At 41.8% G+C, this 16,002-nt stretch overlaps 2 protein-coding genes across 2 annotated transcripts in view; one reads left to right on the top strand and one right to left on the bottom strand.

Moving 5' to 3' along the window:
* The first annotated feature begins 4,254 nt into the window (after positions 1-4,254).
* On the top strand, positions 4,255-10,759 carry C3H1orf100 (chromosome 3 C1orf100 homolog). The gene is made up of 5 exons (XM_015857712.2): positions 4,255-4,337; positions 5,945-6,012; positions 6,175-6,267; positions 6,921-7,105; positions 8,576-10,759. Exons 2-5 carry the CDS (start codon positions 5,954-5,956, stop codon positions 8,677-8,679), a joined length of 441 nt encoding a protein of 146 aa, XP_015713198.1. The 5' UTR covers positions 4,255-4,337; positions 5,945-5,953; the 3' UTR covers positions 8,680-10,759.
* Positions 9,820-16,002, bottom strand: part of ADSS2 (adenylosuccinate synthase 2) — a 28,535-nt gene continuing 22,352 nt past the window's right edge. The window contains exons 12-13 of the mRNA XM_015857710.2: positions 11,662-11,811; positions 9,820-10,908 (exon numbers count right to left, since the gene is read on the bottom strand). Of these exons, the coding sequence (XP_015713196.1) occupies positions 10,856-10,908; positions 11,662-11,811 (203 nt within the window). The 3' untranslated portion in view covers positions 9,820-10,855. The remainder of the gene's footprint in view (positions 10,909-11,661; positions 11,812-16,002) is intronic.

Raw genomic sequence — 16,002 nt, 5'->3', positions numbered from 1 at the left:
TAATTACTAGGCAAGGAATTAACTCCCATGGTGGGTTAACACACTCACTTTCACCCGGAAGACCTGGGCTCAAATCCTGAATAAATCAAATGGATTTGGTGATCTAATTCCCATTCCTCCCAGCCCTTTGTTTGCAGCCCATGATGTGACACAGCCAGCGGCCTCATGCAGAGAGCAGCCCGGTGTTCAGCCCATAGAGGTGCTGCAGGTCAGACATGGGGTGTGTTAGCAAAAGCCAGAAAGCCCTTCCTGGCACAGGGTCCTGAGCCCTTTCCATCCCTGCCCTGAGAGCAGGATTCAGGCAGGGAGTGTGTCTGGAGAGCAGGCAGCACCTCACACCACCTCCGGGATGTCAAACACGAGCTGCTTCCAGACACCTTGATGTCAAAAAAGTACCATTTTTGACTGCAGAGCAGATGTTTGAAGACAAACCGCCTCAGTGTGACCAGCTGCAGATTTGTCTCACCAGTTTTACGAGTGGGAGAGCAAATAGGATTCATGCAACCTGTGGGAGGTCTTCACCAGGTGGCTGTGCTGGCAGTGTTCTGTGCATCCTACGGAAACCCTGCACCTACAGGGAACCTGAAGCTAAAACAGCCATCTGATGCCTTGCATTTCCTGCATTTCCTTCCTGCTGCTGCTAAGGACACTCGGACAACATGGAACTTCTGGGTGGCATTTCCAAATTCTGCCACCAAAAGCTAAATGCCTGGCACCTGTACTGGAGCCTACAGATGCATTCAGCAAAGGCTCAAGTGCTGGATGCCTACAAAATCACATAGAAGCACTGCTGATATTAAACACATTGAAAGGCTGCTTTGTTTCCTCTCTTTTTATTTTTTTCCCTAATCAATATCTCCTTCTAAGACCATACCCAAAACACAGTCAGTAACATCACAACTGCAGTGCAAATAACTGTACCAGAACACTCTATTGTTTCACCTTCAACAATGTAGGCAGTCAAACTCAAAGGTCAAAGAAGCAAAGAGCATGTTTCCATACAAATAAAACCGCTGTTAACAGCAGCATGCGGCTGGTGCTCCATCCTAAATCAGACAGACTAAAATGCACTTTATTTTTTTCCTTGAAGCTTCATTCAGAGTGCAGATGCTAAGAACAAGATTAGTATGGACAAGAACAAATCTGTGTTGTTCTTTTCCATAAGGTGACATTGCAGTCCGGATGGCTGCAGCGTGACACAAGGACAGCTTTGCAGAAGGACAGCTTTGCAGCATTTGCTGGGGACATCCCAGTCACAGGATGCATCAACAGGAGTTTGCACCCTCATTTCAATAGCAATGGGACATTATCCCATCTTTTCATGCTCTTGATGTGCATATTAATATGACAATCTTTGCTGGCAACACACTTAACTGAAACACTCAGAAAAAGGTTTGTGTGCTGGTTATGAAACCAAGGAGCATTGCTGGCACAGCAGGATGTTCTTCCTGCTCCAACCTCATTTCACACATTAAACATGGAGGTCACGTCCATGCTGCTGCATTATGGAGCCCAAATGGTGGCTGTGGAGCCACAGAGACTGCAGCCTTTCTCCCATGTAGCACAGATCCAGGGCTGTGAGCAGAGCTCCCCATGAACAGCAAGAACATCCTGGAGCTGCTGGTGCATTGCAGTGTGAGGTGTCACAAGTACCTCCAAGGGATTGCAGAGGCATAGGGGAGCAGAGGCTCAACCCAAGTGGCTCCCATGAGCAAGCAGGGATGGAAAGAGGCATAGGAGAGCCAGGATCCCCTTCCCAGCTGTGAGCACCAACTGCTCATCTTGGGAAAGCATGTTGCCTAGTGCTGCCCCTACAGGTATGAAAGCACACACTCATCATGCCATGGGTCGCTGCCCTAACCCAGCAAGGTCAGGCAGGAGGGAAGGCGAGGCCCAGCTGGCATGTGTTCCTGTGCACAGCAGTGCCAGCCAGGTAACCCAACAGAGTTGCACAAGCACCAGGCAGAGTCAGACAATGAAGAAACCCCATCCTGAGTGCATGCTGCCCATCCCCATAACATGCTCCTGCTGGGAGGGGTGACGCCGAAGGGAACAGTACAAGCTCACTCTGGCCTGGAACAGTTTGTCACACATCAGTGAGAGGCCTGGGTCAGGAACACGGAGCCCTTCATAAACATTTCTGCACCACAGCATCTGCAGCTGAGGAAATTAAGGTGAAGCAAAACACTCCAACAACCAGAGGCCCCAGGTTCCATGCAGGATGGCAGGCAGCAAAGCTGTGCTTCCAGCTCATGCCCCCCAGTAGGTCTGCCACCCGCCCCAGCAGCCCCACACTCCATGCTGTGTGCGCTCTCCCTGTTTGCACACACGGATTTAAAGCATCTCCCCCGGTTTCTCTGCAAATTGCTGCATTCAGATGAAGTGGCAGCTGCTGTAATTAAGACATAGTTAATTACATATCCCCTTAATTGCGATGATAGGATTTTGTCAATTTAGTAAATAAGAACTGTGAGGCTTCTTCCGGCAAGTTGAGCCCCCGTGTGGCACAGGAGTGCCTGGCTTACCCCCAGCAAAGGCTGAGCCCCAGGCTGGGTGAAATGCCCACCATGCGGCGCCTGGGGCCTCAGCTGGGCCCTCTCATTGCAGCACCAGGGGGACAAGACCCCACCTGTACCAGGTTGACTGTGCAAATGCTGCTTTGCTCAAGAGGAAAGAAACTGAAGTCAAAGGGATGGTGAAACACAAGGATCAACTCTGACCTTCACAGCCAGTTTCTGAGGCAGGCCCTGCAGCAGTGATCGCAGCCACGTGGTGCTGCAAAGCCAGCGGGATGCACCAGGTATGGATGTGTGTGTGGGCTGTGGAATTGCCTTTCCGTGACTCAGCACACAGAGCTGTCAGCCACATTACTGATGAGCTGTGGCTGAGCAAACAAGCACACTCAGGTTGTTCTCACAAATCACAAAAATAATCTCATTACAGGCTACCTACAGTCACCTCAGATTTAATCGTTACTTACAAATAAGCCATGATTAGTTAGAAATTAATCAAAACATTGGTTGTGTTTGTCTCCCAAGCCCTCATCTGGGTAAGCAACCCAACATTTCTCCTGATGAGAAGGAACATCAGGCAGAGGCCTCCCAGCTGCCCTGTCTGGGGCCTGACACAGTGGAGGGCAACCCCTGCCCCATGCCTGGTGCTCCCAGTGGCCCCTTCGCTACCCCTCAGGCCCTTCATGGCACCATGTTGGCCTGCCAGGGCCTGTGTACTTCCTGCATTATCCTCCGCCCCTCTGCTCAGCAATCCCCAGGTGAGGAGCAGCATGTTTTCCTCAAGCACTAACAAACCAACAGTATCAGCTCCAACAGCAACGTGTCCCAGCTTGATGGGTACCACTGTGAGCAGGCAAAGGAATACAGAGACCTGCATTGGGGTAGGTGCACAACAGGACAGCAGAGTAGAAATCACACCCTGGAGAGTGATTCACCATCAAACCTGCAGCATACGTTTAGCAAATGGGTGCTGCTTCCATATGACGGCTCCTCAAGGTCCTCCCTGGCTCCAGAGAGGCAAACAATGCTCTTCCTTCTTCCCTGCCCTACCCCATCCTCCCTGAGGTCTCCCCATTTCACCGTTGAGGTGCAGCTTGTAGCTTATATGACAGAATACAGTGTTAAAAAGAAGTCCAGATTCAAATTACATCTACGCTTCTAATTCCAAGAATGTTACAGTTTTACCTTCTGTCTACAGCAAGTAAGATGCACTGGGGAGTACATCTAATGATTCTTGAAGACCAAGTCCTGAACACATTGCTGCTTGCATCAGACCTTCATAGTTTTCTCATCCTTGAAGCTTTAAATTTTACCATTGTCAGGCGATGTTCCTACTGTCAAACGTAGAAGTAATGCGAGGACTGTCAGCTTAAAGACACAGCCATCTATCTACCAAAGCTCAGCAGTGAGGGTGGTGGTCAGGAGTGCAGGGGCACAAGTTTCTGGGTAGTGTGCTGATAGATCAGACTTACCCTCCCCCTGTCCAGCTCTGTCTCCTTTGACCCTCATCTTCAGTATGACCTAGGTCCTTCATTGTATTGCTTACATCACCAACTGCAGCACTGCTAGCAAATAGGACTCTGCTGCATTAGCCTTGAAGAAGTGTTTTTGTGGTTGTGAATGCTGTTAAGAGTCCGTGTCATTGCTCACGGCTAAACAGGACTCCCTGAACCCAAAGGAAGTGAGGAAGCATCACAAAGGCTCACACAGTGAGGTAAGGGGCTTTGTTCCATCGGCTTCACCAAGGACAGGGAGCCCAGGCAGACAGCATGCTCTGCACTGCCTCACTGCCCCTCTGTGATTCATCCCATCCATTACATCACGGTGAGTGAACTAAGGAAGGAAAACTTGCTTTATAGCCTCCACCTTCACCCAATCTGCAAACAGAAACGCCACCCCATAAAATAACTGGGGAAAGCTTTGCCAGTTCTGGAAAGCAGAATAGATTTAATCCTGATAAGCAAATCCTTTTCCGGTGTGCTAGGTTAGAGAACTTCCAAAAAGAGGTTCAGGGTATTTTTTAAATGCCTGCTTATTATTTAGCACTACCAGGGCAGTTACAGATGGTCTTGCAACTTTAATTGTGCAGCTCTGGCATTTGCATGCACTCTCTTCCTTGCCTGTCACAGGCTTCCTGCAGGCCCCTACACGAATCACTTCACCTGCCCGAGGTTCTCTCCTCTTCCTGCTGTGCTTTCCATGCCTTGCCAGCTCAGACCAAAGCCACACTGCTCACAGCACGCTGGGTTTTTAATACGCCAAGTCTCAAAGGCTTCTGAGACTCATAGCGAAGTTACAAGAGAAAGCTGTAAACTAGGCGTGCACGTGGCAGATACGGAAAATACTCCTTGCTGTATCCAGGATGGACTGTTTTCTACTAAAGTCACACTAAGGGTAAAACCAGAGAAGAATCAACCATGGGGAGGAGCCAGGGAAAGGAGAGGAATCTCTGTTGGTGCTGCTGACTATGATGAGGACAACAGTTGTGCAGAACTGGCTGACAGGGATATGGAAATGTTAGTAAATATAACAGTGATTCTCAACAGCTCATATTGTGTGTGAGTGTTGGAGTTGTCACTTTTGTATGTTGTATAGCTACATTTTCCAAGATTGACTGAAATTATCTAAAGCATGAAAATACATTCTTTTGTAGACTGAATTGGATCAGGGGATTTTACATAGTGCTGTACAACTAAGTGGAAGACTCGCTGTTCTTAGTTTTAGACAAAAATCAAACTGTGGGTGCATTTGAGGAGTTTCTAAGACAGCAGTGCCACAAGGCCATCCACAGCAATAGTCTGTGGCTGAGAACTGATCTTAACATCAAACTCCTCAGGCTGCAATATTAATTCACACTCCAATGAAGCAGTTGCCATGGAGAGGCCAAAACAATTCACTGACTCCGATGGGCAACAAAACACAGAAAAACATCTACTTTGTTTTCTAAATATTGGCGAGTCACTGCTTTATATACGTAACAGCCAAATTTCATCCCTCAGGAGGTAAAATAAATTACGACTTGATTGTGACAAATAAGTAAACCATCAGACTCACTGATACAGTGAAACAGCCTGCAAAGAAATTCTGCTTTGAGTCACAGAAAAGCACTGCTGGCCTGAATGACAAAACACTGCCTCAGTAAGTTAACTACTTCCTGCCTTGACTTCTGCTTTCAGACTCGCTACTAATATTGTGCAGCTCATCCTACACACACCCATACCTCTGCAAAGGTGCAGCGTTTCATAGAACCTTTACACACACAAACCAGTTCTTCCTGTAGGCATTTCCTGGGGGATTCCTAATAGATATGCTATTCCACAGAGGGTTTGGGTACCGAAACAGAGATTAGTAGATTCAGCCACATAAGCAAGTTCTTTTAGGTCTATTGGTAGACTCTTAACAAATTTAACTTTTTACATCATCGCTCACAGGAATTTCTCATGTGCTCTGCAATCAAACCAATGGAGTTTGCTGATCCCACACCGACCTTGCCACCAGGGTAAGACTTCTGACCAGCACGGTGCACCTCGTGCACACAGGTCAGGCTATCATTAGTCATGAAATAAAACAGCTTGAGACAACTATTTCACAAGGCTATCTTGTGAGATATCCTGCTCTCTGCCTCCTGCTGATACCATCACTGTCTTGTTTGCTATATCAGCTTGGTTGTTCGCCCTGGAAAAGATGTCCGTGGATTTTATCCTGGAGAAGTGGGACGTGTCCACCAGACATATGTGCCCAGAAGAGCTCCAGGGTAAGCTTGCTTGTCCAAGTAAACCCATAGGAACTTTGGAAAATACCTTTTTCCTACTTGTGCCTATAATGAGCATCATATAATGAACAACTCCTAATGATTTTTATGACTCTGGACTGAAAGATAATTCAGGTAGAGCAAACCAAAATTACATCCAAAGGCTTTTGGTCTTAGAAGAATTGCTGTGTGTCCTGAATTTATTAAAGTAATGAAGAATCCAGGAAAAAGAACTGCTGGGAGAGTGTGGGGGGTAGAATCCTCCAAGAAAATTTGTTTAACAGCGCATGAACTTCAAAACTTGTCTATGTTTTATTTAATATGTAGCATGCTATTTCAGCTGAGAAGTGAAGGCTTGAAAAATCCTAATAATATTAAACTAATCCAGTTAGTTGCTCAACTGCAAGATGCACTACTCTTACCGTGCTGATTACAAGTCAGATGGAGCCACCAGAACAATACTGAATTATTAAGGTCTTACAGTGCATTCTGAGGCTGTTAGCATCTATTAGATTACAGTGCATTATACCAAGCACTCATTTCAGCTAGAGATTAGAAAGTACATTTATACTGCTGGCTACTCTTTGGGTGGATCATAGTATTTACATACCATATGTCAGCATGAGATTACAGAATGATTCATGCTTTTTGCCTAGGCCTTTCATTAGACTAAGACCAGCTCCAGTAAACTATGAAGCCCAAACTCCATTTCAACCTGTCTTTGACAATTCAGCTCTCAGGAATTATGCCCATTTCCAAAACACAGTGAGAAAGCCCACGGCTGACTGGTACCACCAAACTTCCTACAAGGCAGCATTTAACTTGTCTAGTCTCAAAACAGGTAAGTAACTCATGCTGTAAGCAACTCATAACTTATATAGAAAGAGATAAAGAATAAGCACCCAGGTTTATGAACAAACCAATTCAGCACTAAGACATTAATAGAGTAGTTCAGCACTAAGACATTAATAGAGTAGTATAAGAGTTCTTTAGTGGCAGGGGAATAGGATTTAACACAGTATTATCTTCCTAAAGTTGCATGAAAAACCTTTGAACATGAACTCATTGCAAGATATTTCATATTTTGAAAGATGTTTTCATAAAGGAGTTGGTTATGCCAGCAAAAGGGAAGTTATGATCTTTTAATAGAAAGTAGATTTCCAGAATGATGACAGACAAAGCAGCTGTCATGCATTACATCACTGTATCTGTCCATCTCTTTATCTGAAGGGTTTGTCCATTAGCTGCATGCCAAAACCCAATTACATGTGTAACACAAGTGGAAAGGCTAAGCATAAGTGTCCCTTGCTTCCTCTCCTATTAAGTTAATAAAGCAGGCTCACCAAACCACAGGGACATAAGGGCTATTAAATTCTGCAATACAGCACAGGCCCAGGACTATCAACCTCATCAATATTTCAGCACAAGCAAGAACAGCATGAGATCAGAATACCTTGTCTGCCGTTGGCCTTGTCAAGTCTACCAGATATTTGCGCCTCTCCTGAACACATCACCCCATTAGCAAGAGGAGCATTTGGTAGAGAATCAATTTCAACTACTATCCTATGCAGCCAGTCTATCCCCTCACACTAACAACAGAAGAGACTTCAGAGAGGAAAGCAGTGTATAGGAAGGAGGGCCTGAGAAATGTACACTTGCTATTGAAAAGTCTAAAGTACAAGAAGTACAGTGGTTTTGTCTTTTTTTTTACAGCCTTTAATGTAGCTTATGACAGACAACTGGAAGCTTGTTGCCAATGACAGTGGCAAGCTGTTTCAAGGCCAAAGCAGCTCTTGACTTCACGAATGGCAATTTTGGCTCCAGAAGAAACTATAAGAGCTTTTGAAAGCCACTTAACTTGGCGGCATATAGGCACACTGCTGTTAGTGTAGCATTAGGCTGTTCTTGCTTCTGTAGTTGAATGCAGCACAGTTTCAAGAGCAAAACAGAACACTTGAAAATCCCCCCAACTTTCAGCACTTGTTTCCACAACATTCAGGCTGATGGACAAGACATCCATTCCACTGTGACCAAAAGACCTATTTCACCATACATACAGATGAAAGATGGGGTAGAAAAAGTACCAATTAAAAAATAAAAATACAACAACAACAAAAGCCAGCAGGAATTAAATGGGCTATAAAAATTCTACAACCATTTCTAACACCAGGAAAGCTGCTGTGCATCAACCCAAGAATTCACTCTAACAAAGCTTGCTTGTGCAAAGCTGGCATTCAGGGACAACCTAATAAGCTTTACAGAAGCTAAATTTAACCATCCATAATTTAAAGAGAAAAATTCTTCGTTCCAGGTCATGAAAATAAACACACACCAACAACAGTTCCGGTACCATATACTACCTGGAATAGACATCCTGGTCAGAGGATGGTTTCTGCTTCCTGGGCCTACAGTTGAGTGGAAGAATGAAAGAAAAATCTTGGAAAAGGAGCATAAATCACTCTTGCAATCAAGGCAGTCGTTATTCTTTAACTGCACTAATACATCATATCATTTTAGGCTATAGTTATAGTGCTTAGAAACCCTGTTTCACCTAGGAATATGAATTCCCCAACTGTATAAAAGGATGGTTTGTACAGTGGAGTTAGGACAGTGAGAAAACTGAAACATGTCTTGAACATGAAGGTCTCTGCTTACCACAAGGTAAACAGTAAACCCTATTTACTCTCTGGAGAAGAAAATTTCACTCCTTAAGCCAAGGATGCCTCCATTCCTTGGCTGGTAGTTTTAGTGACAGTCACACAGAAGACAAGAACACTCTCTCATTATTACCTACTTTTCACAGTTCAGGACTAATTCACCTCCTTGCCTACTTTTCACCTTCTGAAGGTTTTTAAATTAAGTATAGTAGTTATACCGCACTCTCTCACACAGATTTTTACTTCTTGATTTGCCCTAGCTTGAGAAGAATAGGATGGTTCTCTCCTGAACTGTGAGGCAGAGACCAAAACTAGAAGGTAGAGCCTCCTGTCAAAGAGAAACAAGTATGAAGCTGCTTCATTTTCTGCTACTGAGGAGAATAATCCTTACAAGTAATGCTGATACAAAGGCCTCTTGACATATCTGCCATTTTTTCAGTATTCCACATCAGCCTCCTCTTTCCATGTTACACTACTAAAATACACACCTTGCTAACTGCTCTGCAACGTGCCAACGATTTAACAGGAAATTCTCCTTCTATCCAATCTCAGACATGTAGTTATCTATGCCATAATATGGAACATCTGATAGTTCACTTATATTAAAGGTTTCCTATATTTGTCTCACAGCCAGAATCTACTGAACCACCCCCTGCCCTATCCTGACAAGTTGCCCTCCCCACTCCCCCCCCTTTTTTTGTGAAGGAAAAATAAGTTTTATTTGGAATGAAAAGGAAGCACATGAGTAACACTGTACAGTGCACAGAAACAAGTCACCCTCAGAAATCTGGAATGGGAACATGTAATTCTTGGGTTCTCGCCAAAAGAAATCAGATTCTTTGTATTATATCACAATGCTTATAAATGAAAATCATTCTGAAACACTTTCCAACACTACTAAGATAAAATATGTTTATGTCATAATGCGAATGCTTATTATTTTCCCCGTCGAGGACAAATGCACAGAATATTTTTAAAGTTATTTCTAAAGCAGCTCAATTTCGAATTACAAAACTGTTTGCGCTTTGTTAGCTCTCCAAAGATCTTCCATTGGTTGTGTAAAAAAAAAGTTTAAAAGGGCATCAGAACATTAAGAACTCTCACCAAAAATAATCCTTTTTAATTAGAGAAACAGTTTGCTGAAATACATGCTTTGGAAGTAGATAAGTGCAGGGATTTATAAGTAATAATAATAATAAAAAAAAGTAACATTATAAAACATTTAACTCAAAAATCAGAACTGTTCTTTAATAATTGCAAATGAACTTTGTACAATATCAATTTCCTAACTTCCCGAGCACACTTTCTGGTAAACACTTGAGTGTCCTCCGTGAGTTACAAAGAGTTCAGTTTTCTGTGCTATACAGCTAAAAAAAACTTGGCATCACACCTTTTGTTTAAAAAAAACACAGATCACACAATAATTTAGACAGCATTTATAGCATTACAAAATCAGAATCCCTCTCTTTAATCACTCACAAGAGCAGCCATAAGGAATACAAATAATGAGGATGTAAAACTATCTGTGCAAAACTGCATTGTTTTTACTGTCTAAAATTTCAGGGAAGTAACACCGCCAACAGCAGAGAGAGGACAACAAACAGTCATGAAGTAATGACACCTTAGATTTCCAAACAGGAATTACATTATGAACTAACATCAGGAAAAGAAAAAACAAAAAAATTGATGGCACCTTGAAACAACAGATGTTCTGGAATTTGCAGTTGAATAAGAACAGATACAAGTTCAAGTTAAAATCTCTTTCAGGAGTAGCAATTGATTTAAGAATATCAACTCTAGCATTTCTTTCCATGCAAAAAAAAAAAAAAAAAAAAAAATCTATCTTTCCAATGTCTTTGCTTTGCGGGCTACTAATGCATTTAAGAATGAGCAGTCTTTTGAGGAGTGTGCTTTCTTCCATGCATCTGAAATCTTTAAAACAGCTGGATCATTGATTCCCTGGGCTTCCCTACTCCAATCCATTTAACTGCAGGAGAGAAAAATAAACTTTTATTATAAGAATACAAAGCAAGGTGGGATTGCAGCTTAAGATACAAACTTATCTTCTTAAGCACTTAGGATCTTTAGTTCTATAGCTACAAAGAAAAATATTTTAACTTCTTAGCCTACTAATGCTATATTTACATCTACTGTTTGTGAATTAAGAATGCGCTGGTGATTTGGAAAAGCTAGAAAAGTCTTCCGGTTCCTATATCAAATTAATCTGTTTTCCAGATCATAGGGAAAAAAAATACAGAACCTGTTAGAAAAGATTTGCCTTATTGCCATTCCAAGCTTTGGATAGAATCAGCTCATCTTAGTTAGGAACCTTGGTGGTTTGTTAGCTTAGGATCTTCTACTGCCATGCATACTTAATACTGCATTAGTACACCAGTGGTATCATTGACTTCATTATGGCAGCAGAACTGTATCCCTATTACCACCAATTGGAAAAACACTTAAGCTTAACTTCTAAGAATCTCAGTTGAATGAGAGCTGCAGTGTAAGCCAAAGGAAGGATGCTTATCATAACTTCTGAAAACGTTCAATCCAACAGACAATAAAAACAGATCAAACAGATCAATAAAAAGTAGTAGAACAGTCATTACAAGTATCACCAGGTACAAAAGAGTAACTAGCTACAACTTAATTTTCTATATTGTGAACGTTCATTAAGGCAGAGCACATGAAAGATAAGTTTCATGGAGCTAGGAGAAATAAATAAGCCTTCTTTACTTACCAGGAACACCTAATTCCATCTCTATAAAACGAACATAGTTCTGTGCATTTACAGGCAACTCATCGAATGTCCTTGCATTTGATATGTCTGTATCCCATCCTGGGAGTGTCTCATACTTTACCTCTACTTTACTTAAGACTTCGTGGTTGGCTGAAAAGCAAACAAGATACATCCACAAAGTTCATACATTCTCTATCACTAAACACATAGCTATAAGCTTCTTATTCTTTTCCTACAAGAAGACATTCTCTCTAAGGACAATACCAGTGCTGAAGGTGCTAACACATACCTTTTTGTTAATATAAACAGAGAAAGCAAATCCAAACAACTATCAAGACTCAAGACTTAGAATTCTAGTACTAACAGTCACATATGCTTTGTTTAAAGCAGAACATGTGATTTTCAGGAAATCTGTTTCTTCAAAATGTTGATTTATTTTTTGCTACACTAATATTAAGACCCAGTTCTCCTCTCATGAAGGAATTTGGTTGATGTAAAAGCAAAAAATATGTACCAGCTCATGAGTACTATACGGTCAAAGTACATATTTTAAATGGCATAGGAGTGCACTTTTTATTAAATAAACACAATAATAACATGTATTGTTTATACAGAACACAATTCTCATGCCCCAAAACAGAGTAGAGATTGTCTACTTCAGTTCTTAAGGGTTCTAGCTATAGAATACTGTAAGGAAGGCAGTTTGCTAACATAGTCTCCAGCACTACCAGTCCTCTCGTCTCTACAGCAGAGCCCAAAGCAGCTATCTTGATCAGACATGGGATGTTCTATTCTTGGACATCACTGTATACAAAAGATGTACAAAAGCTTTTCAGAGTCTACCATGATAGTCAGCAGCGTGACGGGACAGAATTTATCAATCAAGTCACCACTGCAGACCTGAAGGTGGAGTCATGTTTTCCACTGTTCCACTTCTCAGAATAATAGAAATGACCCTATTCCATTTTGCCAATCACTTAATACCTTGCTATAAAGATGTCCATCAATTATGAATTCCATGGTCTCGAGCCCTAGGAAAACATACTGTTCTGAAACTGAAATATTCTATTAATTTTCTGAACATTAGCATTGAAATGACACTGAGGCAAAACAAAAGCCTTAAAAGCCTTAAACCTGAAGATATGAAAGACCCACTGGTAAAAAAAAAAAGAAAAAGAAAAGAAAAAAGAAAAAAAAAGAAAAAAAGGAGGGTACCAATATTCTACCCTACCTAAAAGAAGGCAGCATTCATTAATGTTACTTAGGCTCCATGTCTCAGACAATCAAGTCACTCTTGCAAAGAGAGCCAGTCAAGTTGGAAAGGTGTAGTAGGTGCAAAAGACGTAACAAAATTGCAAATACAGAATGTGCAGCCAACGAACTCAAGCTCAAATTACTGAATAATTTGTCCTGGTGAACCTAAGTGCTCGACAGCAATGATGTCTTAAGTAAAGCCTCTATGAACTAGAGCCTTTTGAGTAAGGGCAAAGAACACATGCTACGCTCTATTGACTTCAAAGCTTGCAATAGTGAGGAAATGCACACTTTTTGTTGTAACTGAATTAGCCTTGACAAGCAGGCAAGAACATTAAGGACATGTGATTGTAAAGGCCAAGAATAAGCGCTTTCTGTCAACAGTGCTAACAACTAAGCTGCTGTCTGCTGCCCCGGTAAAATAGCTGCATCTAAAGTGCAAAACCACACGCCCATCTCCAGGCATTGCAGATGGTCCACAATGAGGTGACAGCTTAGAAGTCTACAAGCAGCTCAGTTTTGAAGCCTCTCTGACTAAGACGGGTAGGAGAAGGCTGAAATTGCTTGGAACGGTCTAACTTCACCTACATTCTTCCATTACTCTTAGTTCAACTCCAACTTAGTTCAACTTACTTCTCCAAAAGATAGGAAGAAAAAGACAGATAAAGTTCTCAGTGTTCCTACTGACTCTCATGTTGCTCCAGCAGGCATGGTAAAAGATGTGTGGTAAAGATGAACCATAAACTCAGCTCAGTGCAGGAACAGATACAGTAACCATCTAGATTTCTCTGAGTTCTTCCCTGAGGGGAGTCATCTTTCAGGCTTTCTGGAACACTCCCTATTAAGAGCTGATTAGATAACAGAGAGCACAGATATAATGACAGCTGGTAGTCTGGCACTAGAATTTTGAGAAACTGTGGCGTGATATTACTTCCAGCTCGGAAAGAATAGCTGCTGATTGGGATCTTGGCATCGGTGTAAAAGGATCTCAGCGTAGAAGATCCTTCAGCCATTTCCAGAAAGTGAACATATAGTCACACAGATCAGATCAAAGGTGTACCTAACATAGAGTCCTGGCTCTGCAATCACCAGTAAACGCTCAAGAGCACAAGAAGAAAAGCAAGCATGAAATAACAGTCTAAAATATTTTAGTTTAAATACTCTACTGTTGTTTAAGAATCCGTGTTTTCAAAGTCTTGTGAGCAAGAGGTTGTGTCTGTGTTTGAGATTAAATGATACCTGAGCTTGTACAGGAGGCATTAGCGGACTAGACTATGGTTTTCACATTCCTTTTAATGTGGACCATCATAGAGCTGGTAAGGACTTCTGTCTTTCTTCCCTAAGCTCACAGACTCAAACAGAACTGGCAGGAAGACACTGGCTAGCTCCACCCCAGGAGCCACTTATAATCTGACATGAGATGTACATTGCTAAGACATATTTAGTTCTTCCTTAATAGCAAGTGATGAATTGAGCACAGAAATCTAACCTGAAAAAGGAAGATTCCTATTGTTCCCAGATCCAGCTAGAAAAACCCAGTATCTATGTAATAAGCATCTTTTTCTTTCTTCCTGCGATGTTAGTACCCTGCTTCTAATTTGAAGACATTCAGTTCACATGAAGGGTGAATCAACATCTCCAAGAAAATAAGATGTAGGGAAGGGTCAGAAAGAGAAATATCCTGCTAGTGAAATATTTCAAGACAAGAACTTTACTAAATCGAATTCAAGATGTCAAAGTGGCAAGTTAAGAAATACCTAAGAACCTGAAAAATGAAAGGGGAAGACAGTTGCTTTTCACTTTCCTACATCAAGTTAGGACTCGGTATTACCAGAAACCTGCAGTATAGGATCAGAAAACACACTCAAATGTGGAAGAGTGCAGCAGTGAGAGAGATGGGAACACAGAGCCACTGTGAGAGACAGCATCTTCCCACTTAACGAATGATCAGCTCAAACTCCTTCCTGACACATCTGGAAGACGTGAATTCAGCAGCAAAGATAACAGCCTCTACTACATTTCTACTGAATTCTTAACAGCTAAATCAGTTAAAAGAATAAAAATACTGTTTGGTAGATGAGTCATAATACTGTACTGCAGTGGCCAAAGGTCAGCTTCCTGTTACACAGGCACATGCAAGGAGCAACGTCTGCCTTCAGGAGCCTTAACAGGATTCTGATCCCATTTGAGACACAATGAATTGAAAAATATATATATATAAATCACTGAATTAAGTCTTTGTTCTGTAAAGCATGGCCACCTAAGTCATCCTTAGTGATGGCTGCAAGAGGATGTCTTCTGTCCTGAAGATAAGACAGCACAAATAATCCTCAGGTTAAATGACAAGGCTGCAAATGAGAACCTACTGAGAAGTCCTCAATTCAAATGTACATTGCCTGTAATGGTCAAAGGCTATTTCAAGTACAACAGTTTCCTTTATATTTTGGAAAGGATATCAAGCAAACAATATTTGAGTCTGACAGGAGGAAAACCATCTCCCAGTTTAGTGCAAAATGGCCACTAAACTTCCTGAATAAACTACACATTATGTTATTCAATACGCACATACTTTAGCTGGCACTTTTGTTTGAAGATTACAGAGGGCAAATCAATTAGAGAATTCCCTTAAGCATGTGGAAAAAAAGAACTACAGATTTCCCCAATAGACTTACTAATTTCAAGGACTACTGATAGATCCTCACTTAGACCTTCATACATAATTACACATGTAAACTGCCTAAATTCTTTTGAGTTGTATTTTATTATCTCTGACCAGCCCCAAGCCCCAATATAGCAACTAGAACAAAAACGTATGTGTGCACATCAGAAAGCCCAATCCTTAGTACAGAACAACGTTCTTCCTTTTTCTGGAGTATCTGTACAACAAACTGGAAAAGACATGTTACTCCAAAAATAGTACTTTGAAAATTTTAGCAGCCAGATATATTTTTGACTACTGTCCTCCTCAGAGAGGGACTATAGTTTTCATCATGCTACGCTGCTCCTGCATTGAAATATAGCCTTGCTTTCTCCAGAACTAACTGCTTATTTCCTCCTTGCACCATTCCTCCCTGTCCCTTTTCCATG

This window comes from Coturnix japonica, chromosome 3 (assembly GCF_001577835.2).
Source record: "Coturnix japonica isolate 7356 chromosome 3, Coturnix japonica 2.1, whole genome shotgun sequence".
NCBI lineage: Eukaryota > Metazoa > Chordata > Aves > Galliformes > Phasianidae > Coturnix > Coturnix japonica.
The sequence above is the reverse complement of the archived record's forward strand: the minus strand, read 5'-3'. Positions and strand labels throughout refer to the sequence as shown.

Excerpts from the sequence above, each read along its gene's own strand:
- C3H1orf100 (XM_015857712.2), top strand. The coding sequence starts at position 5,954 with ATGTGCTCTGCAATCAAACCAATGGAGTTTGCTGATCCCACACCGACC. Across the intron at positions 6,013-6,174 it reads ACACCGACCTTGCCACCAGG|CTTGGTTGTTCGCCCTGGAA; the intron begins GTAAGACTTCTG and ends TTGCTATATCAG. Across the intron at positions 7,106-8,575 it reads CTTGTCTAGTCTCAAAACAG|GTCATGAAAATAAACACACA; the intron begins GTAAGTAACTCA and ends TCTTCGTTCCAG.